This window comes from Armigeres subalbatus, chromosome 2 (assembly GCF_024139115.2).
Source record: "Armigeres subalbatus isolate Guangzhou_Male chromosome 2, GZ_Asu_2, whole genome shotgun sequence".
NCBI lineage: Eukaryota > Metazoa > Arthropoda > Insecta > Diptera > Culicidae > Armigeres > Armigeres subalbatus.
Genome location: NC_085140.1, coordinates 36,976,404 through 36,999,500, shown reverse-complemented (window position 1 = coordinate 36,999,500; position 23,097 = coordinate 36,976,404). Strand labels below are relative to the sequence as shown.

The 23,097-nt window shown below is 40.3% G+C and overlaps 1 protein-coding gene across 3 annotated transcripts in view; it reads right to left on the bottom strand.

Moving 5' to 3' along the window:
* LOC134218466 (uncharacterized) overlaps positions 1–20,172 on the bottom strand; it is a 40,166-nt gene extending 19,994 nt beyond the window's left edge. For 2 of the 3 annotated variants that reach the window (XM_062697478.1, XM_062697480.1), the window contains exons 1-2: positions 19,811–20,167; positions 18,583–18,887 (exon numbers count right to left, since the gene is read on the bottom strand). In XM_062697478.1, the coding sequence (XP_062553462.1) occupies positions 18,583–18,627 (45 nt within the window). In that variant the 5' untranslated portion in view covers positions 18,628–18,887; positions 19,811–20,167. Of the gene's footprint in view, positions 1–18,582; positions 18,986–19,810 lie in introns of all 3 variants that reach the window. The other variant, XM_062697479.1, reaches the window with a different exon arrangement.
* Between the last annotated feature and the right edge of the window lie 2,925 nt (positions 20,173–23,097).

The window sequence follows — 23,097 nt, the reverse complement described above, 5'->3', positions numbered from 1 at the left end:
GTAATTAACTATGAGTGTGATTCGAGGGGTACATCACAAATTACTACGTGCTTTTTTAATCGACGACCCATGTTAATATGAAATAAACTTCCTTTGCCCATGTCGTTTTTATGCCGTCAAATATTGAACATTTTCGCCTAACTCGCTGAACACTCATGAAGAGTGCACGTGCAATCAACAATTAGCGAGGATTATAGCCATACAAAATTTAGTTATTTCGTCGATTTATGTTGTCTAATTACCCTTGGTCGCTTTTTATGTAAATACAATTCAGTAAGTTCTCGGATTATCTAAATTTTTACACCTGATGCAACCTAATTGTTCTTCGATTTGTTGTGATTTTTTCGAGAAATCAATGCGACATCTGAAAAAAGTGACAATGATGAAAATTTATGGGGAGGGAGTGGGGTTAACCCTCCCTAGAAAAAAAAATAGCCTCCCCTAGGATTTGGAAAGTTAATTGGCAGTGTTATCAGTTTTAAGCATATTTGATTTAAAATTACTGAAAAGGTTTGAAAACAATATTCATCCTATGTCCTATCATAAAGAAATGAATAAAATACTAGTGGGCTAGAGATGTGTGCTAATCTAATCTACACATTTTCTTAGGAAAATTCTTCGAAACTTTCTTCCATTTTTTCGAACTATCCTCGGAAAATGCTCCAAAAATTCTTCGGTAGGGTAAATTGCCAAAGGTTGAACAACTAATTTCTTCGCCTATTGTTGAAAGCGCGTGCATTTTTTATGGGAGTTCGACAATAGGCGACAAAATTAGCTGTTCAACATTTGGCGGTTTCCCTCATTTTTTTGGAATTTTTAGAAAAATTCTCCGAAATTCCTAAGGGAAGTTCTCTTAAATTAATAAAATTTCCTTGAAAAATATTAGATTTTCCTCTGGAAATTTTATGGAATTTAACCTTTCTTCGGAACATTCTTTGCCAAAGTTTGAAACTTTCAACAAAGTATGATGGAGTAGATAATCGAAAGATAATTGAAAATCAACTGATGGAAAAGCATTGAAAATAGCTCGACCCAGATAAGCCAAAAAGATCCAGGCAACGATCTCCCCATGTGCTGTTCTGTTTTACATTCAGTTCTATATAAAACAGAACAGCACGTGGGGAGATCGTTGCCAGGATCTTTTTGCCTTTTTTGAACGGTGGTTTCCATAAACCAAACCGTCCACAACCAGGACGTTAGGCAAGAAGATTCACAATCGCTTCATACTTGTTCGCGCCCTAACCGAAAGACTTTCAATCTGTTGACATGCGCACGTTTTTCATGACAATCAATGAATGCCAAAGTGCATAACTCAACTCCTAATAGTTCATACGAAATCTATATAAAAGTTCATTCAATCATCGTATAATGTTCTTTGGAATTGATCTTTAACATATGACATATGTCTTTGGGAAGATCCATGAAGTACGTCACGTAAAAAATGGCAATTTCCAACCCCCTCCCTCCTTCGTCACGCTTTTTGTATTAATTCTCTAAATTTTTTGTAAAGGTCGTCACGCTTCTTGAAACTCCTCTCCCTCCTAAAAGCGTCACTTACTTTGTGGATGGCATCTCCCTCTTCCCTCTAAAAGCGTGATGTACTTTGTGCATGGCCCTTTCGTTGCAGTTTGAGCTCAATCGGGCAAACCGAACCTATTTGATGAATGAATGAGTGTCGTAGGTGTATTTTCCTATACATTTTATCTGAAACCACCATACAAACTTCAAATCAAATGCGCCAGCTTATACAATAACCGATTGAACTGAAGTTTTCAGAGATTGATTTTCTCACCCAAAGGCACAATCCTGGGGGTAGAGTTCGAGAACTATTTCCCCCATATAAGGCTGGGCCAGTTTAATAGACAAGGATAAGGAAGCATTGACGGTACGATCTTTCTCCTTCCACATTTCACAAGTCTGCTGGCGAAATTATGAGGAACACGACTTCCTCGGCATTCCAAACGGGTTACAAATGCTTCAAGTAAGACTCAAACAGCCTATGTCGTCCTTCGAGCTTGAAAACTCGTCCGAACCAGCCGAAAATATACAGACAGTGTTCAAGACTTGAACTGCCGTTCTACGCATAGTTGTTACATTTGATGAAAAAATCCAAACTCGAGTCAGTTTGTTTCTCTGAAAAACAAATGAAATTGTCGTTTGATGATAATCAGGATTAAAAAACGTTTACATAAGTCAGGACCAATTTGCGAATTGGGCGTAACTTATGTTGTAAACAAACCTTGTGTAAAAAAACCAAACGCAGCCTCCCGCGGAATGGTAGTTCGAAGCACCTTCTTTCCCCGTAAAAATATCCACAAGGCCACATGGAGATCACCTAACCAAGAAACGGAAAACCAAATCGACCACGTTCTAATCGACGGTAAATTCTTCTCCGACATCACGAACGTCCGCACCTATCGCTGTGCGAATATTGAATCCTACCTCGTTGCAGTATGCCTGCGCTCAAAACTCTCGACGGTGTACAACACGCGTCGAAGTCGGACGCCGCGGCTTAACATTGGGCGGCTACAAGACGGTAGCCTAGCCCAAGAATACGCGCAGCAGCTGGAAGTGGCACTTCCAAGGGAAGAGCAGCTAAGCGCAGCGTCTCTTGAAGATGGCTGGAGAGATATTCGATCCGCCATTGGTAGCACCGCAACCGCTGCACTTGGCACGGTGCCCCCGGATCAGAGAAACGACTGGTATGACGGCGAATGTGAGCAGTTAGTAGAAGAGAAGAATGCAGCATGGGCGAGATTGCTGCAACACCGCACGAAGGCGAACGAGGCACGATATAAACAGGCGCGGAACAGACAAAACTCGATTTTCCGGAGGAAAAAGCGCCAGCATGAAGATCGAGACCGTGAAGAGACGGAGCAACGGTACCGCGCTAATAACACACGAAAGTTCTATGAGAAGTTAAACCGTTAACGTAAGGGCCACGTGCCACAGCCTGATATGTGTATGGACATAAACGGGAGCCTTCTTACGAACGAGCGTGAGGTGATCCAAAGGTGGCAGCAGCACTACAAAGAACACCTGAATGGCGATGTGGCAGACAAAGATGGCGGTATGGTGATGGACCTGGGAGAACGCGCGCAGGACATAATTTTACCGGCTCCGTATCTCCAGAATATCCAGGAGGAGATAGAGCGCTGCACTGGGTCATTACCAAGATTTGAGAGGAGGAAGTTTTGCTGCAGGAGTGGATGGAAGGTGTCGTGTGTCCCATCTACAAAAAGGGCGATAAGCTGGATTGTAGCAACTACCGCGCAATCACATTGCTGAACAAGGTACAAGGTACTCTCCCAAATTTTATGCCGTCGACTAGCACCAATTTCAAGGGAGTTCGTGGGGTAGTACCAGGCGGGTTTTATGGGTGAACGCTCCACCACGGACCAGGTGTTCGGGTTTCGTACTACAGAAATGCCGCGAATACAACGTGCCCACACATAATCTATTCATCGGGTGAAGTGCGTATTTCGAGTTTCAGGGGCATTCTCGAGTCCCTTCGAAACCCGTAGAGGGTTACGGCAAGGCGATGGTCTTTCGTGTCTGCTATTCAACATCGCTTTGGAGGGAGTAATACGAAGGGCAGGGATTGACACGAGAGGTACGATTTTCACGAAGTCCGTCCAGTTATTTGGTTTCGCCGACGACATTGATATCATGGCACATAACTTTGAGAGGTTGGAGGAAGCCTACATCAGACTGAAAAGCGAAGCTAAACGGATTGGACTAGTCATCAACACGTCGAAGACGAAGTACATTATAGAGATCAATGTAAGCCACCCACCACGAGTTTCTATCGGTGGTGACGAAATCGAGGTGGTTGACGAATTCGTGTACTTGGGCTCACTGGTGACCGCCGATAACGATACCAGCAGAGAAATTCGGAGACGCATCATGGCAGGAAATCGTACGTACTTTGGACTCCGCAAAACGCTCCGATCGAATAGAGTTCGCCGCCGTACCAAACTGATTATCTACAAAAACCTTATTAGACCGGTAGATCTCTACGGATACGAGACCTGGACGATGCTCGTGGAGGACCAACGCGCACTTGGAGTTTTCGAAAGGATGTGCTGCGTACCATCTATGGTTGGGTGCAGATGGCGGACGGTACGTGGAGGAGGCGAATGAGCCACGAGGCCGTCTTCAGTGTCTCGTACCGTACTTGACTCGACTTTAAGAAGCTGAACGTAGCTTACACTATTTATACTAGACGTAGGTACTATCAAGGTACATTAACTTATTCTACCACGGTGCCTACTTTTACTCGCTTGTTATGCTTAACGCGTAATCAATTTTGCACGGGAATTCAATATGTTTTTGCGTGAAGGGCACCCCCAGAAATTGGATTTGTGATTATCCCCACAATTGGCACATTTAAATTTATTGGAATTTTCTCACACAGGATAGGCATCCTTCGCGTGAGAGGTTCCACCATAAATCATGCATATAGCATCCATGTGGCAATGTTTGGTTCCATGACTCTTCTTTTGGTCCTTACGGCACTTAGTGGGATGTTCGAAATTTCCCCCAGGCCTGTGGCAATGTTGTCCGGACATGGGACATAATATTATTTAGTTCACTTTTGTTGAAGTGAACTAATTTTTTTTTTTTAATTACCGTTTATTTGAAAGCTAAAGCGCTCGAAGGCATAACGGAGCCGAAAGTCAATTGAAATTTCATTACAATTTAATCTTTTGCTTAAGAGGGTAAGGAGTACATACAAAAAATAATAATTGGATGGGATGAGGCCTTGGGATTATATTGGTGTCCGTAGGTAACGTTGATGCAGTCTTTCCATGATGATTGGTGTGGTGCAGAACAGGGACAAACTGTAATGATACAAGCAAAACGTTTCTACCGAGCGGAATGGGAGAAAACAAGGTGGACATGGCCCTACGAATGGGGGGAGAGGGAACTAAACAATGACGTTGATGTGCTTCAAAAAATTGTGAACAAGGACCATGTAGTCAAGATCAATCCTAGACCAACATTTGAAAAGGGTGTAACAGCCAAAATTTATTCTTTCTGATTCTTCTTCCATAAATATAGCTATATATGTACACGAAGAATCAGAAGGAATAAATTTTGGCTGTTACGCCCTTTTCAAATGTTGGTCTATAATCTTTCCCAACACATCTCTAATGTCCTAATTTTCTGATTTCCCTCGGGCCCGGAGGGGTGCATATATAACGGACCGTATTACCGTATACCGTATTCGGGACAGTTCCAGACAACGTGATTGATGTCCTGGTAGCCTGCCCCACAACCGCATCGATTGCTGTCTGCGAGCCTTACTCGATAGGAATGCACGTTTAATGAGTAGTGGTTGGACATTAGCCGACACATTACCTTAATAAAGTCTCGGCTAAGGTCCAACCCCTTGAACCAAGGTCTTTTCGAAACCTGCGGGAGAATGGAATGTAACCACCTACCCAAATCTCCTTCATCCCATTTTCGTTGCCAACTGAAAAAGACCTGCTGACGAGAAATTGAAAAAAAAATCATTAAAGGCGATTTGACGCTCGTATATATCACCTTCCATAGCGCCTACCTTGGTAAGTGAGTCCGCTCTCTCATTACCCGGGATCGAGAAATGTGAAGGGACCCTTACCAAAGCGATAGTGTAAACGTGATTCGATAGAGCACTCAATATGAATCGTATTTCGCTCAGGAAATACGGTGAGTGCTGTACCGGCCTCATTGAACGTATAGCCTCTATTGAGCTGAGACTATCCGTAAAAATGAAGTATTGATCAGAGGGAAGAGAGGCAATTCGCTCTAATGCGTAGCGTATAGCTGCTAATTCTGCAACATATACGGAACAAGGATTTTGAAGTTTTCGAGCTGTGCTATGCAATTCGTTGAAGACACCAAATCCAGTGGATTCATTTTTTTTTACCCGTCAGTGAAAAACTTTTTGACGCAACTGACATGGCTGTATTTACTTGTAAAAATTGGTGGTATACACATTCGGAGAGGATCTGGAATTCCATGGATCTCTTCTCTCATGGTCAGATTAAAAACTACAGAAGAACTGGAGGAGTCTAAGAAGCAACCACGATTGGGAACATTCGAAGAAGGGCCAATCTCCTGGCTCATGTACCAGTAGTACAGTGTCATAAATTTTGATTGGAAGTTTCGTTCGATTAGCTTCTCAAAATTTTCAATTACCAATGGATTTAAAACCTCACACCGAATGAGGAATCTGAACGATAATTCCGCGATGCGATCTGATAAAGTACTCCCGTGAGTACCTCCAAACTCATTGTATGAGTCGAGTTCATACAGCCTAACGCAATGCGGAGACAGCGATATTGAATGCGTTCAAGCTTCAATATATGAGTTTTCGCGGCGGCTTGGAAATAAAAACTACCGTATTCAATAACCGACAAAATCATTGTACGATATAGCTTTATCAGATCTTCCGGGTGGGCTCCCCACCACGTACCGGTAACTGTCCGCATGAAGTTGATTTTTTGTTGGCATTTCTGATACAGATGTCTAATGTGTATTCCCCAGGTGCCTTTCGAGTCGAACCAAACCCCTAAGTATTTATGTGAAATGCCTTGAGAGATTTTCCTACCCCTAAGATGAAGCTTTAATTTTGCTGGCGTATGCTTCCTTGAAAAGACTATCAGCTCAGTTTTCTCCGGAGAGAATTCGATACCCAACTTTAAAGCCCAAGTAGACAAATTGTCCAGAGTATCTTGCAATGGTCCTTGCAGATCGCCCGCCCCAGTTCCTGTAAAGGAGATAACAGCGTCATCTGCAAGCTGTCTTAACGAGCAATTTTCCACATGAGCCCTAGGGGAGACCCATGTAATTAATTCTTGAAGTTGTTGAGTTTCCATGAGAAAAGCTCATATGTTTCTCAGACAACAAGTTGTACAAATAGTTATTTAGTATTGGTGAAAGCCCACACTCGTGGAGTTTGTCTTGAAACGTTGAAACGTCAACGTTTTCAAAGGACGTCATTCTTGGGAAATCTCTCTCTGAAAAGAACCAGAGAGGAATTTCTTCTTCATTTCAATTACTTGGACTGGCGCAAATCCAAGTAATTCTGAAATGTCCATCTTGATCTCATCCAGTGATTTATCATCACTGAGAGACCTTTTAGGACGACTTTGAACAATCGTTCAGTCTTGTCATCGTAAGTGAAAAATTTATGCCGCGCTTTTCAGTTATATAGTGAAGAAGACGATTGTGATCGTCAAAGAATCCGGTAAAATGCGGCAGTCACCCTTCCTGGCAATGAAGCCTTGACATTCTAAGAGATTTTTTTTCCAGAACGGCGTCCTTGCAGTATTACCACTGCTTGTCGGAATTTTACTCCCGCAAATGGGCCCAATATAAAACGAAGACACGGACCCAAGCAAAGATCGTAACGGGATCAATAACGCTGAGAAGCACTGTTGAAAATAAAATAGCTTCTGGTAGTATTAAAACTTGCTTCATCAAAGAGAAAATACAACCACACAGCACAGGAGTACAATGCGGGCTGGGTCTCTACCGCAATAATGTTCGCCAAATTGAAGTGATAAATTGAAAAACTGCTACATGACGGGACGAACTAGACCATATTGGCGCCAATAGATTGTTCGAGAATTTATTCGCACACAGTTTAAAATTAGTTTCTGAAGATTTCGCAGAATTGTACAACACCGTCCGTAGAGTCAATGACCCGCGGTTTATCACATCCAATTAGAAAAGTATGCACAATCACTATACCGTCGTAAAATGCGTAGAAAAAATCATTCCTTAAAATTGAACGCGAAATAAATTATTTCTAAGGATGTAACAACCAAATTACTGATATTGATTGTCGAAAAGTGTGCCAAAATGCGCTCGCGCTCTCTAGCAGCAGAGCAGGTGGCAAAGTAAACAAAACTACGCTGGCGATCCTCTCCCGCGCGCGCGTCAGGTGATCGCCCTTAATCGTGCCGTGTCTCGCCCATTCTCACTGACCAAACCAAAGCAACGACCAAGCTGGCAGCTGCGCAGATGATCATCGTATGGCACCGTTCTGATGAATGGCCGCGGTTTTTATGCTGACCTTGGCAAAGATCTTGGATTTTCCGACGAGAGGAATAAGGAAGACGAACCGAGGACGACTGCGACAGTTTTATTGGCCGCGAGAAATAATTCACATTGTAGTTAGGATCGCCCACAGAAAGATCATCGTGACAGATAGTGAGGGAAAACCGTGCGATGATACGAGGATATAGAGTGGGTGGTGATACAACACGGAGGGACACAATTGAATGTAAGGGATTGCGAATCGTAATGCGCCGGTCGGATGCGTGACGAGGAGAAAATATGTTGTCGGCAATAAAATCTTACCACACTGCCGTGTGCTTAGCGATTTGAAATACTAGAATGTTGATGTTTGTTAGCTGAGATTCGGAAAACTGTTTTCCGAGTCTTCCAAAGCAAAATTATCTCTAGAAAATATGTTTGTTAGGAGTTCTCTATACGAAATTTGGTTGAGGTTGATAAACTTGCTGATATATCAGTATAAATAATTAAGTCGCTATTTGGAGTCGTAGTTTTCAAAGTGTGGTGTTTGTTCCTCTGTGAGTATCTTGTAGGTAAATGCGCAATGGAAGATGTTGCATCCTATAATTGTCATTCAGATTTCACTTTCGATGCTCGGTAAAATTTTGATATTCTGTTCAGTTCAGTTACCAATGGCATTAATAGCCTAACAGACATCATTGAAGCTTGACTCAATACGAATCCAACACTCCAAATAGGGAAAACTTGTTTGATTGTTGCCTCTCGCCATCGTCGTCGTCGTCGTCGTCTTCGTTGATGCTTCTTGATAGACATCAATCGCCTGGACGGAGACGTTTTAGACGTCCACTACCACACCTACCTGTAGTAAGAAGAAACCTTGACCCAAAATCTCTTATACATATTTATGGCGGATTGGTATATTTTATAGAATGATTACTTTTACGTGCTGTAGTTGATCCGGCGCAACGAGCTGAACAATTATATTCAATACTCTTCACGTTGAATGCAATGGTTGCATGTGCTGCATAAATTTCCACAGTCTGTTGGTTTGAATGAGAGTCATTACCACGTTAATTGTGCTCTTACCTCCATGAGTCATCGAATCAACTGATATCTTTGTTTAATAAATCAAAGTAAATCAGTAATTCGCAATCAGGTGCACTATCAGTAACTGGTTAAATTGGTGTTTCTCTTTTCACACCATAATCTCTGATGTTGTAAAGAGTGATCAATAAAAAAGCAGTTGACTTGGTAGACTTGTAGTTGGTTTTTCTCGAATGTGCAGAAGGTGACTCAGACGTGTTCCGTTGGGAATGTGAAACATAAATGACGTTACTGTTGAGTAAGCACCGTCTGCTGACACACAGTACATTGGAGACTATATTGCGTGTACATTGCGTTAGTAATCAATTAATATATGCAATGATTTAGGTCCGACAGTAATGAGTTGTACCTGTTGAACTATGAGATAGCTAAAGAATATAGTGAAATACCGCACACCTTCGGCAATCAAAACATTTAAATACATTTTAAGCTAAACACAAGACAAATAGCATCGAATTGCATTCCATTATATAATAAAAGAAGATCAAAACAAATTAACATCACATTTGCACTCTACTGAAGAACGTTCAAAATGCACTCTTGAGGATAGTCGGCTCTCCTTCGCGAACCGATGCCAAAGTGCTACACCGGCTTCGTCTTGGCGTTGTTTTTTCTGTTGCACAGTCCTTGAAAACTATCTATTTCACGCCACGCCACTCCAAGTCGGCCGTCTAATCTGCGCTCACTGAGAAATCCCCTTCCGTCAGATTGCAGCTTACAAAGATTCGCGCAAAGTGTTGCAAAAGCGATCCGACAACTGCTTTCTCTCATATCGGTGACCGAAACGGTTAGACTTTTTGTTTTCTTGTAAATACACAAATAGCCGAAAAGTCGCCACAGTAATTAGAAGCTACTTTTCTCAGTACGAGCAGGCACATGTTGTCTAACTGTGATCGTAGCATTGAATTTTTATCTGTATACGGGTTTTCAAGTGTGCATGAGAAATAAATGGATAGGTAGGGTCGCAGTTTCTGAGTTTGGGCTTTGATGACAATCAGAAACAGACTAAATTGATATCAAAACGTTTGTTTTCGAATCGAAAATGACAGTTATAAGAACTATTAAGATGCGCTAAGATGAATTTGGCCACAAACTATCAGCCAAAAAGTTGTATATCTTTCGAAGAGAATAACGTAGTTGAACTCAAGACCTTATTCAGCGACTTCAGTTTCAAATTTAGATCAACGCACTGTACCAGAGCCCTTAGAAAATTGCGGTTGTCTGTTCTCTTTGTTTAAGGAAGTTTTTAATACTACCCGAAGCTATTTTAATTTCCACAGTGCTTCTCAGTGCTATTTGTACCTACTAATCCCGTTACGATCTTTGCTTGAACCCGTACGTTTTCCAATATGAAACCAAATAACGGGGACTATTTGTCCAATGAACTTACATTTGAAAATAGAAATCGGTACGTGCAGAATGTTTGTTTTCCATTCCGACCATTGACAGGAGTACTTGTCGTTAACCTAATCCTATACATTGTATTATTCCTTTGCACTATTTTCGATGGATGCATTAAAGCAGCACTACTGTAGCTGTTTTATTGCAACTGGATATGACGTTTGTGACGGTTGCATTCTGAGATGAGTTAGATTAAGTTTCAATGTTCCTGAAAGAAGATTTTGTTTATGTTGGGCAAAATTATTTCCACTACCATCTCTCTCTTATGGGCCAGCTGGTAAGGGCGATGACAACTACAGCGTCGAATGGCAAGAGCGCGAGTTCGAATCCCGCTCGAAGAAAGTAAAAAAAATTATGTTCCATTTCAAATATAAAAATAACAACGATATAATATGAAAAAAAAACTATGTAAAAAAAGAAATAGAAAAAAAACGCGATTAAAAAAATTTTTTTTTCTTGTTTTTAAAGTTAAGCATTTATTCAGCATTTCGGATGCTGAATAAATGCTACTCAGTAAAATTTCTACTTTATCGATAAAGTAGGATTGAGCATTTATTCAGCCATATATTGGGCCAAAACCTGCATTAAAATAGCATTAAAGGCGACTATAGGGCTTATTGGCATTTAATGTTTTGCAGTAAAGGCGCATATAATGCCACTTAAATGCTTTATATAATGCTTACTGGTTACCTGGGTATTTTCTCGTGAATAAAAATAATAAAATAACTCTCAAGATATATGCAGAACGGACCTGAAAACTAACGGGATATATGCTGCCGCTAACCGCAAGTCGAGCACATCTGTATATGGGCCTCCATATACAGATGTGCTCGACTTGCGGTTAGCGACAGTATGGTTCTCCAAAAAGTTGTCTGAAATATTCGTTATTCCGTGAAACTTTTCAATTCAAATTACGTTTATTCATCAAGCTTCCCACAATACTTTGAGGACTTTTGAAGCTTTCCGAGCCGCTCAAAAAGGGGCTTCTGAACATATTGAAAGGACGCTTCTCAGCCCCTTGAAAGGAGGTTTTCAAGCCACTCGAAAGAATAATTCCGAAACTCTTGAAAGAAGGCTTCCGAACCTTTTGAAAGTAGGCTTTCGAGCCTCCTGAAAAGAGGCTAAGGGACTCTTGGAATTCGTTGACCTGCTCCAGAATGATGCGGAGCGTGACAATATGCTCCACACAGGATCTTCCGACACGGAATCCGGCTTGCTGCCACCGGAGAGTCGCATCGATCTTCTCCTGAATCCGGGCTAGGATAATTTTGCACAGAACTTTGAGAACGGTACACAGCAACATAATGCCTCGCCAGTTATCGCATACAGTCAGGTCACCCTTTTTGGGCATCTTCACTAAGATACCTTGCATCCAGTCAACCGGGAAAGTTGCGGTGTCCCAGATATTACGAAATAAACGATGCAGTAGTTGAGCGGATGTCATTTTTTTTATTCAGACTAAGGCCGAAGTGGCCTGTGCGGTATATAAGAGTCTTCTCCATTCGGCTCGGTCCATGGCTACACGTCGCCAACCACGCAGTCTACGGAGGGTCCGCAAGTCATCTTCCACCTGATCGATCCACCTTGCCCGCTGCGCACCTCGCCTTCTTGTGCCCGTCGGATCGTTGTCGAGAACCATTTTCACCGGGTTACTGTCCGACATTCTGGCTAAGTGCCCGGCCCACCGCAGTCGTCCGATTTTCACGGTGTGAACGATGGATGGTCCTCCCAACAGCTGATGCAATTCGTGGTTCATTCGCCTCCTCCACGTACCGTCCGCCATCTGCACCCCACCATAGATGATACGCAGCACTTTCCTTTCGAAAACTCCAAGTGCGCGTTGGTCCTCCACGAGCATCGTCCAGGTCTCGTGTCCGTAGAGGACTATCGGTCTAATTAGCGTTTTGTAGATTGTCAGTTTGGTACGGCGGCGAACACTATTCGATCGGAGTCCAAAGTACGTACGATTTCCAGCCATGACGTGTCTCCGAATTTCTCTGCTGGTGTCATTTTCGGCAGTCACCAGTGAGCCCAAGTACACAAATTCTTCTACCACCTCGATTTCGTCACCACCGATGCAAACTCGCGGTGGGTGGCTCACATTGTCTTCTCTTGAACCTCTTCCTATCATGTACTTCGTCTTCGACGTGTTGATGACTAGTCCGATCCGCTTAGCTTCCCTCTTCAGTCTGATGTAGGCTTCCTCCATCTTCTCAAAGTTACGTGCCATAATATCTATGTCGTCGGCGAAACCAAATAGCTGGACGGACTTATTGAAAATTGTACCACTCGTGTTAATCCCTGCTCTTTGTATTACACCTTCCAAAGCGATGTTGAATAGCAGACACGAAAGACCATCACCTTGCCGTAACCCTCTGCGCGTTTCGAAGGGACTCGAGAATGCCCCTGAAACTCGAACTACGCACATCACCCGATCCATCGTCGCCTTGATCAACCGTATCAGTTTATCCGGAAATCCGTTTTTGTGCATTAGCTGCCATAGCTGGTCCCGATCGATTGTATCATATGCGGCTTTGAAGTCGATAAATAGATGATGTGTGGGCACGTTGTATTCGCGGCATTTCTGCAATACCTGACGTATGGCGAACACCTGATCCGTGGTGGAGCGTTCGCCCATAAAACCCGCCTGGTACTGCCCCATGAACTCCCTTGCAGTTGGTGCTAGTCGACGGCATAAAATTTTGGAGAGTACCTTGTAGGCGGCGTTCAGCAATGTGATTGCGCGGTAGTTGCTACAATCCAGCTTATCGCCCTTTTTGTAGATGGGACACACGACACCTTCCATCCACTCCTGCGGCAGAACCTTATCCTCCCAAACCTTGGTAATCACCCAGTGCAGCGCTCTAGCCAGTGCTTCACCACCGTGTTTAAACAGCTCTCCTGGTAGTTGGTCAACTCCAGGGGCTTTGTTGTTTTTTAGCCGGCCGATCTCCTCCTGGATTTCCTGGAGATTCGGAGCCGGAAGTCGCATGTCCTGCGCGCGTGCTCCTAGGTTCATTACCATACCGCCACCGTTGTCTGCCATATCCAGGGTTGTTACGGAGATCCTGAAATATTTTCCGCGCCAAATCCGCGCCGTCTAAAATCAAATCCGCGCCATTTCCGCGCTATATCAAATCCATTTCGCGACAATTACGCGCGACTTAAAACTAGATTCTAAGCAAATACGCGTAAAATATCAATTTTTTTTATCAAAATCTACTGAACGTCTTTTCAAGTTGGTTTTTTATAATTCTTATTCTTCAATGATTATACATTCCAGCAGGAACTTGGCCTGCTGTTCAATTTAGCATTCTATTAGCATTTCCTCTACATACTAAGTAACCTGCAGTTAGTCCCGGGTAGACGATAATAGCTCATCAACAGTAAAACAATGATATTGATAACAAAAAATGATATGAACTTGTTTGAAATAAGAGTAAAAATAACAAGCGAAAGTAACAAAAAATTGCACCAAAATATCATAAAAATATCAGGTTTTGCCATTCACAAGAGCAAACTAATAGCTCATGATATTGATAAGTTCTTGTTAATGGCAAAACCTGATATTTTTATGACACTTCGGTGCATTTTTTGATATTTTCGCTTGTTATGTTTACTCTTATTTCAAACAAGTTCATATCATGTATTGATATCAATACCACAGCTTCTACCCGGGGTATTACAACCACTCTAGATGGCCCTATTCATTACTAGAAGTACTGAAGCTAAGTGAAAAGAACTAAACAGCCGAAGCTATTTCAATAAGCACCGCTTTTCCAAATTTTATTTAATGAGATGATGGTTTTTGCATGTTTTGTTCCATTATTGTCAGTTGATTTTTTGTTGATCGAACTTTGTAAAATTCGGCATAAGACACATTGATATACAAAGAATGTTCAGGTCACATTTGATCATGATTGGTTATAGATAAAATAGGCAAACAATAGAAAATCTGCCGAAACCGTAATTTTTTCTGAATTATGCAACTTTGGTGTATTATTGATCACAAGACAAACTTGCGTACAGATTAAGGAATTTGACAATGCAGCTCCGGTTTTAAACAAAACGTAGCTGTAAAATAATTATTTGAATTCGTTTCAAGAAACAAATGATACAAAATCTACCGCGGTTGCTCAAACTCCGTTGATTTTCCAGTCAGAATACTGAGTTTCAAACGTAAATTCCTTCGGAAATTTTTGAGATTTTTTTTCAGAATTTTCAGCAGAAATTACTTTGAAAATTCGGTAGAATAATTTGCGTGAACTTTAGAAAAAAAAATAGTACGTTATTTGTGCTTATTGTCCTTTAATTCTTGCAACAAGTTTCTCTAAGAGTTCAAGCATAAATTCCGACAACATTTTTAGTGGAAATTAATTTGCAATTTTTTGACCATACCGGAATTTCAGCCTATTTGCGGAAATCTCTTCATGAATTCCTGCGAATATCGCTTTGGAAATTCTTTGGAAATTGAAGAAAATCGGTGGAAGTCCCTCCAAAAAAATCTTTATGATTTTTTTTGATTTTAAATGCTGCAAAAATCATCTTTAGGTTGTGGAAATTTATTTACAAGGATCCTCATAGAGTGCTTGAGAATTTTTTTAGGATGTTTCTTCGTTTTTTGTTGATAATCCTGTAAAAATGCCATCGGAGTTATCCAAAAATATCGCCAAAAACCTTCAGAAATAACTTTTGAGAATTATCTTCTAATTTTTGAACGTCTTTCTGACGTTCAAAAATGACGCACCTATTAAAAGGAGACATCTGCATCAAATCAAACAATCAAAGAACATTTTTGTTGTATAAACCCTTATTCGTTCTAGATGAATGTCATGAAAACAATATAAAATGTTCTAACACTATTAAGGAATTACTGACGAAAAAACTTTTGATAAATGATAAGATATATCATGCTAAGTGGTTCATCGTAAAAGAAATAATCAATCAGAAACAAATAACTTGGAATTACAAAGAAATTGACAAGGCGAAAATGGGTTTTCATGTCCTTCAATGTTTTGCGATGTTTCAGTATGAATTAAATATGGCAACAAGTGGCGTCCTTCTCTTCATAACGCTCAAGAGTTTAATACATACCTTGCGATAAGGGCTTGGACATATTCGAAAAATAAAATTAATAGCTGTCAAACGTAAGTTTTGTTCTCAACAACATTTGCTAATTAAAATAAAGTCCATCTAGATAGACATAGAACTAATTTTCAAATGAATATCCTTAGATCTAGCATTTTATTTATTATTTTTTTCCTAAAACTAAATCCGCGCCATATCCACGCGAAACCCCAAAATCGTTAAGTAAATCCGCGCCAAATCCGCGAAAACCGCGAAATCCGCGAAAATCGCGAAATCCGCGTAGTCGTAACAACCCTGCATATCGCCATTCAGGTGCTCTCAACACAACACACACTCAACACAAGGACCACGCATTATTTTCAGGTGAAAATAAGGCTAAATCTATGAAACTTGTCCTTTTAAGGTGCGAATGTTCATAAATGGTTTGTTTTTCAAATAAGGACTCACTTGTCTGGAGAAATAGCCTGTATTTGAAACCGTCGTTTGTTGTAGCAAAGTAAGCTGTTGTAGCAGCTTACTGGGTCAAATTACTGAAACTGACCACTTGAGTTCCAGAACTCCCAGCAGACATTTAGGTGGCCACCAGGGATCAATGAGTGAACCTTGCATTGATTTTGCTCTGGCATTGCTACAACAAACGGTTTAAAAAAAGTCTCAGCTTTCTGGGACGAATTACTTGAATTGACCACTTCACTGGATGTTCCGGAACTCCCGGGGAATTTACGTTAATACGACGAAAGACCAATTCCAGTGTAAAATCACTATAATCTTCATATTCATTTTCTGGGGAACGATGCATTCTGGCAGTGGTTTTCTTATGAATAGTATACTGCCCCTCTTCGCATAAGCGTCCCATGTCAGTTTTCTTCAACTTGAGAAATATGCCGTTGAATTTTTCAAACTCGTTTTATATGGAGAAATACAAAAAAATCTAATAAATCGATAAAGCCTGCAATCTTTCTGAAAATTTGGCATAATATTCTTTAACTGTATATATTGCTATGTAACTAACAAATGGATTATGATTGTATTTATTTTTTGAGAAAAACGTGTTAAAATCAGGAATGTGACTGTTATGCGAATAAATAGCAAGATGGGACAACACAAGTAGGTTTGGATTTCCAAATTTATAGAACAAAGCCCATTATTTTATCAGTTGTTCTTAAAGATGAGTTCATTTTAAGCTTATTTCTGAAAGAAAATCAAAATCGTCAAAGATCGACATGGGACTCTTATGCGAATCGCGGCAGTATAGGACTTGAGCAAACATTTCATTAGCCCAAAATACGCCACAATGCTTAATTTGGAGTCAATCGAACATGGTTTAGGAGAGCCTCCGATGGATTAAGGTTTAATTTTGATCAACTGAATTTGAAAAAAAAATGTAATAAAATGTAAAAAAAATGATACCAGATCTCAATTGAAAAAAAAAATCATTTTGTTTTTTTTTCTGATCCTTGAAAAGGTTCCATGGGTGAAAATGATTTATTTGAACATGTCTAATTGAGCCTACATTTGGCAAAGGGGCATTTTTTGGGTAATGATGATACTTTTGTGCAATATTGTTTTTCTAAATTCGATTTAACATTTTTTCCCCAAATTTATAACTACCTACGCCTTCACATGTGATACTAGCATAGAATCAATATCCTTTGCACCCCTTTTATTGTAGCATGCAACTTTATCCAGGATGCCTGAATTCCTGCATTGCGACAAAATCCGGAATGAAAAACGAAAAACTGTTTCCCTATGAGAACCAATAGGGACAATGTTTAACGGATGATGATCGTTTTGATTTCGCTAAACCTTTACTTAAGACGTGTCGCTTTAATTACATCGCACAGCTGTTTATTTTCCCCCGCGACGTTTGGTGACAAAAGAGAATCTCGCTTTCCCATTCGCACTTGTCCGCAATTAGAACTTATGCTTATCATTAACCGAGCGAGGTATGCGATCCACGGCACCGAGGCATTTCGGGTGTGTATCTTTCTCTTCGTTTTGGCGTACTCTCTGTTTTCTTCGCTCTTTTCGCGCTCTGACTTTGGGCTGCAAAGTGTCTCAAAAATAGAACCTACTGTTTGCCGCCTTCAACGTCTGTCCCACTGTGCAGCTCGCGGTACCCATACATCCGCTTTGCGGCATGGCGCAGCGCGGCGTAATTCTTTCCATCATCCAACCAACCACTCCCGAATCGTGAATCGCAAACGAAAAAAAAAAACGGATGGGCTATCGTATTTCTGATACACACAATTTATATGACATCATCATTCCGCCCGGAATGGTCGCGATTCTGCCTACCGCTTGGACGACTCTCCCGCCCCGAATTATCGATCATACTGAACGATTCGTTTATTTTAATTCATTCTAAAATTTTGCCATTTTCTGCCAGTGACTCGAAGGTCACCGCATCACATTCAAATATTGTACGGCAACGTTTAATGGACTAACTCTGAGTCTGTTAGCTCGCACAACAACAATATTTGATGTACGGAGTTCAGGGCTGGAATGTAATATCTATTATCCCTTGTTCACGGCAGATTTGATAAAAAGCCAATCTTGAATTCTCTGTTCCGATTCTTCTTGGCTACATAACTATTATTTTATTAAACCAACATATGATGAACAAGGAGGCATAAGATAGAAAATAAAACCGATCTTTTATGTTACATGGCTCAAAAGATCGCATAAAACTTGCCAAATTTAAAACTTTTTTTTTATATAATAAAAATGTTGTAGAATACAATGTTCTACCAGCCCTGTACCACGATAATATTACCCCGCGTACATATTTTTGTTTGGTTCGAGCTCCGCAAAGGGTTGAAGAGCAAGAGAGCAGCGTTTCCATTGCCTTATTGGGTAAACGGACCATCAGAAGATAACTGTACATAATTCACCCCGTTCGTATGGTAGGTTCCCGTCCTCCCACATACCCGCTGCGCTACAGCCTGCTGCACTTACCTCCTTGCTGCCGGACATTCCACTGATATACACTTTGATAACCATTTTGAACCACTTCGTCGTTGTCGTCTTAGTCGACTTTCGGCGCGCTCGGAATTGAACGGAACTGCTTCTGATTTTCTGCTCCGCTTGGTTCAGAAATATTTCCTTTGCTTCTCGCTTTGCTGGGCTGCTCTTCACTCTCTTTTTTCTTAAATCACTTTCTTAAATCGGACGTCGTAGGTAAGTCAGGCTTCTCCGCTCAGTCGCTCAACAATTTCGGCAGCAGGCAATCTTTTTCCTGCTTTCCACACCCTAGCTGAATACTATTGTAGATATGATTAGCACAAGTCACACAACTTATACGCTTTCTGCTGATTGCTTCCTTCTCTTCCTAGTTTTGCCACATGATATGGCATATAAACTGTTTGGCAGGGATATCAGATGAATTTTAAAGCATCTTCACCGACACCGATCATTCGAAGGATGTCTTCATTAATACAAATTTAAAAATATTATCCATCACTCTATTACACCATCATGTTACTACTCGCTACCAAACAATCGAATAAAATTTATTAAATCTCATAGGATATTTTTAGAAAAGCTTTAATTTCGCTCCATTCGTTTTCAAGTGGAGTCAAAGTCCTGACTAACAGGTTAAGATAAATAAACAATAATTTACAAAATACAATTTTGTTTATCATATTCTCAATCATTATACTCAATACTGACATAAAGGCTATGGGGAAGGATCAAATAATGAAGAACCATACAATCAAAACCATAAAATTAATTTATATTTGTATTTATTGAACATTACCCTGTAGTAGTACAAAACTATTAGTCAGGTCTAAGAAGGTTATCAATAGGTGGGCATCCCCCCCCCCCCTTTCCTTTAACCACAGAGCTACTGGAACTCTGAAACATTTTTTGTTTTCAAATACAATAAATTTGAAATTTCATAAGTTCATAAAAGATATATAATAAGCTCTACTAAATAAATCAAATATTTTGTTTTTTTCTACTTTTCATGTTTTTGGTAATCGATTTTATAATCATCAGAATTGTAGTTGCATTGTAGTCCAGAATTTGCGCATCCTAATACATGTTACATAAAATTAGGTGTAAATAGTTATCTGAATCAAAATATCACAAATTGTAATTATCTAAATGTGTTCGAAGTCTGACATCTGGCATCCCTGCCAAAACTGTTCCCTTCGTGCACCGCAACACTTGGACACTTTACCCTGAGGGCGTTTCGATTCACGCAAATTCCGCACAAATTTCGATGACCAATCACTACGAAGAGACGCACTCGCGGATACGGCCGGATTATTTCCCAACAAATGAACCGGAAAATCAACACTTTGCGCTTTGCACGGTGACGGGATGGGACGAAATTCCTTTTGTGGATTCCTATTTCCACTTTTGATCCCAATAAAGGCGATATCGGCGGCTACTGCTCCCACTGCACTAGACCTTTCTCTAAACTAAACCTCTCTGGCTTTGCTGGCTGACTAAACGTAAAATCGGATTTTTCTTTGCATAAGATGATGGCTGTTTTCGTTTTTCTTGCATTGAAATTTTCCGCTACTTTGATAGTGTGGGTGACCTGATGATTGACACTTCGGCGAATGAGCTCTAAAGTCATAGATGGAGCGGAAGATGAATCGCTTATTTAAAAAATATTTAATTCGCCTTGCCGCATTGCTGCCATCTGGTGGAGACGGCGTGTTCATAAAATCACGGTATTGCGAGAAAATTAACTAAAAACCTTTAGGGATCGTTCAATTACGTCCATCGTTTTTCGGCAATTTCAACCCCCCTCCCCCCCTCATGTCACAAACTGTCACAAATCATCGACCCCCCCATCCCTCTGTACGTTCATGTGTCATTATTATTTGAGCGATTATTTTGGTTTTTCTTTTTCGTACACTGTTTTTACAATAACATAGTACACTCAGCGAACTGGACTATCGAAATTCATAACTGGCGCCTTATGAATCTTCGACTGATTATTCCACCAACAGTGCTTCTTATATGCAGTTACCTTCCCGAGTAATCAAGCGTCGATGGGCGTGCGGTCTACATACCGGCCTCCCGACCCCGACGTCCATGGTTCGAACCCAGTCTGCCGCACTTCACTTTTTTTCAAATGAAAATTATCATTCATAAGGCAACATATTGAAATTCATACCGATTCCTTGTGGCAAATTTTCATAAGGCGTTTGATTGAAAATCCCCAAGTAACCATGGAGCTATATATGCTTGCAAATAATACAGCCATTAGAGTTGACTTAAAGTGGAAAAAGGCCCTTTTACGACCGAAATAATGCTTCATTACTTTGACATGTTGAATTAAAACATAAGTAATGCATCGCTGAATTCGTAATGCTGAACTAGTGCATCGTTGCTTGACAAGTGATGAATAAATGCATCTTTACATCGTTAAAACTGCAATTAGCATTTAATATGCTGATCTGTGATTGATTACATGCAATATTTAATGATTTCTGGTTACTTGGGTCATACGTCCATTTTCCTCAGTGTAGGTTATGTCCTTTACTAAAGGTGCCGTCAGACGTTGCAAGCAAATCACTCGCAACGAGCATTTTGCTCGCAGAAAGTAACAACTGTCAAAAATTTGCCTGTCTGACTACACCGAAAGTGATTGCATGCAAACAAATGACAACTCGTAAGCAAACGCTCGCTTGCAATGTGTGACTGCTAAGCGTTAAAAATTTTCAACTCGCAGAAACGAAATTGCGCTTGCTAGTGCAGCACTACACTGATAATAATTCTGTAGTAAATGCGACAACAGAAACATGTTTTGCATTACTATGCCTTAGAATAGTAGGGTTAACAGCTAAACGTTATGAATGTTACAGTGATCTAGTCGATATTACTATGTGTGAGCTGTCAAACTGTTACTATAACCCACAGTTGAATTTACTGTGTATTATTTAGCCGATATTACTATGCTCATAGTTGCAATCATGATGGTCCACAGTTATGATTCCTGTAATGCATAGTAAAACAGACACGAAAGTCAATCAACTTCATTCGCCATATTTTGTTTAAGAATAATTTTGTGTGGTTTTTCCTCGTTCGAAATAATTATTTAATTGCACCCGAATTGGATCTTCGAAAACAATTATTAGTTTCATTTAATTCATGTGGTAAGTTAATATTAGTCGTCTGTGTCAACATTGAGTAACGAAACTGCATATTTTCAGGAAAATTGATCCGGCTCCCGAGGTACATCTCAAAATGATGTTCGTCTCGTTTTATAGATCAAGAAACACTCTGGTGGTAAAACTTATTGCTCAATGTAGCTGAAAAAAGTATTGCTGTTCTTTGCCGGCTGTCGCTTGATCTTTAAAATCGCGGCACAAAAGTTGCTATTACCACGGACCTGGAAGCCCAAAAGTATCTATCACGCAATGAACGGGAACGCAATTTTGGTAGAAGGAACACTAAACCAAGGGGAACGACACGGTTATCCATGCCGAAAAAGACATCACATCTCGCAAAAAAGTGTCAACAGTTTAAACATTATAAAACTTTATTGAATAAAGCATATATAAAATTATATTAAAAAAGAGTTTCGTTATAATGAAATGAAAACAAATCACTATCATACCTATAGTTATCTGACAAGATATCGTAGTCAAATCTACCACGTTCATATCATAACGCGCATGGTAAAATTTTCTATGAAAATAGTAAAATCTGCTGTAGCACATCACTATAAACAACATAGTAAAATCGCCAACAAACGCAGTTATTTCAAATGTGTATTGCGTTCTACCGAAATCAAGTGGTAAAATGTTTTCAATTTTACCCTTGATATGGTTGGCGTTACCATGTCCTTTCTTTCAGTGTAGCAAATTTTTCGCTCGCAAAAGTGAAAACGTTTTCAGGTGGCAGTGTTGCATTGCAAAAATAGGAATGAAATTAGATTTTGTGGCCGAAAAACAAGTTTTTCGTTTTTGTTTATATTTGCATGAGAGTAAATCTGACATTTGCTTAAAGTAAAAAACTGCTAGGTGTGACTGCAATTGCGAGTGCTCTCAGAAATCATTCGCTCGCACGAGTGATTTGCTTGCAACGTCTGACGGAGCCTTAAAAGTTTGAATATGTTTTTAAAATGCAAATTGTTCTTAAAATGCTTTCAGGATTTTTTCTTGTGAATGGACGTCACATAAGACGAACCCCCCTCCCTCCCCATGTCACAAACTGTCACAAAACTCCGACCCCCCTCCCCCCTAAAACCTTGGACGTAATTTTTGAACGACCCCTTATGTGAATTGGGTTGTTTAGCTCAGAAAAATATCGAGTTTTTTGCAGTTTAATATAAAGAGCATGCTTTTCTGATCTCCGACATATTTTTATTTTGTTTGTAAACCTAGGTTTACTTACTAGCTTTTATTTACATTTTTATACAGCAAACAATAAGCCATTTTAATCGATAGAATGACACTAACATTCATAGAATGACAGTTGGCCCATGCAGCATAAGAACAAATTTTT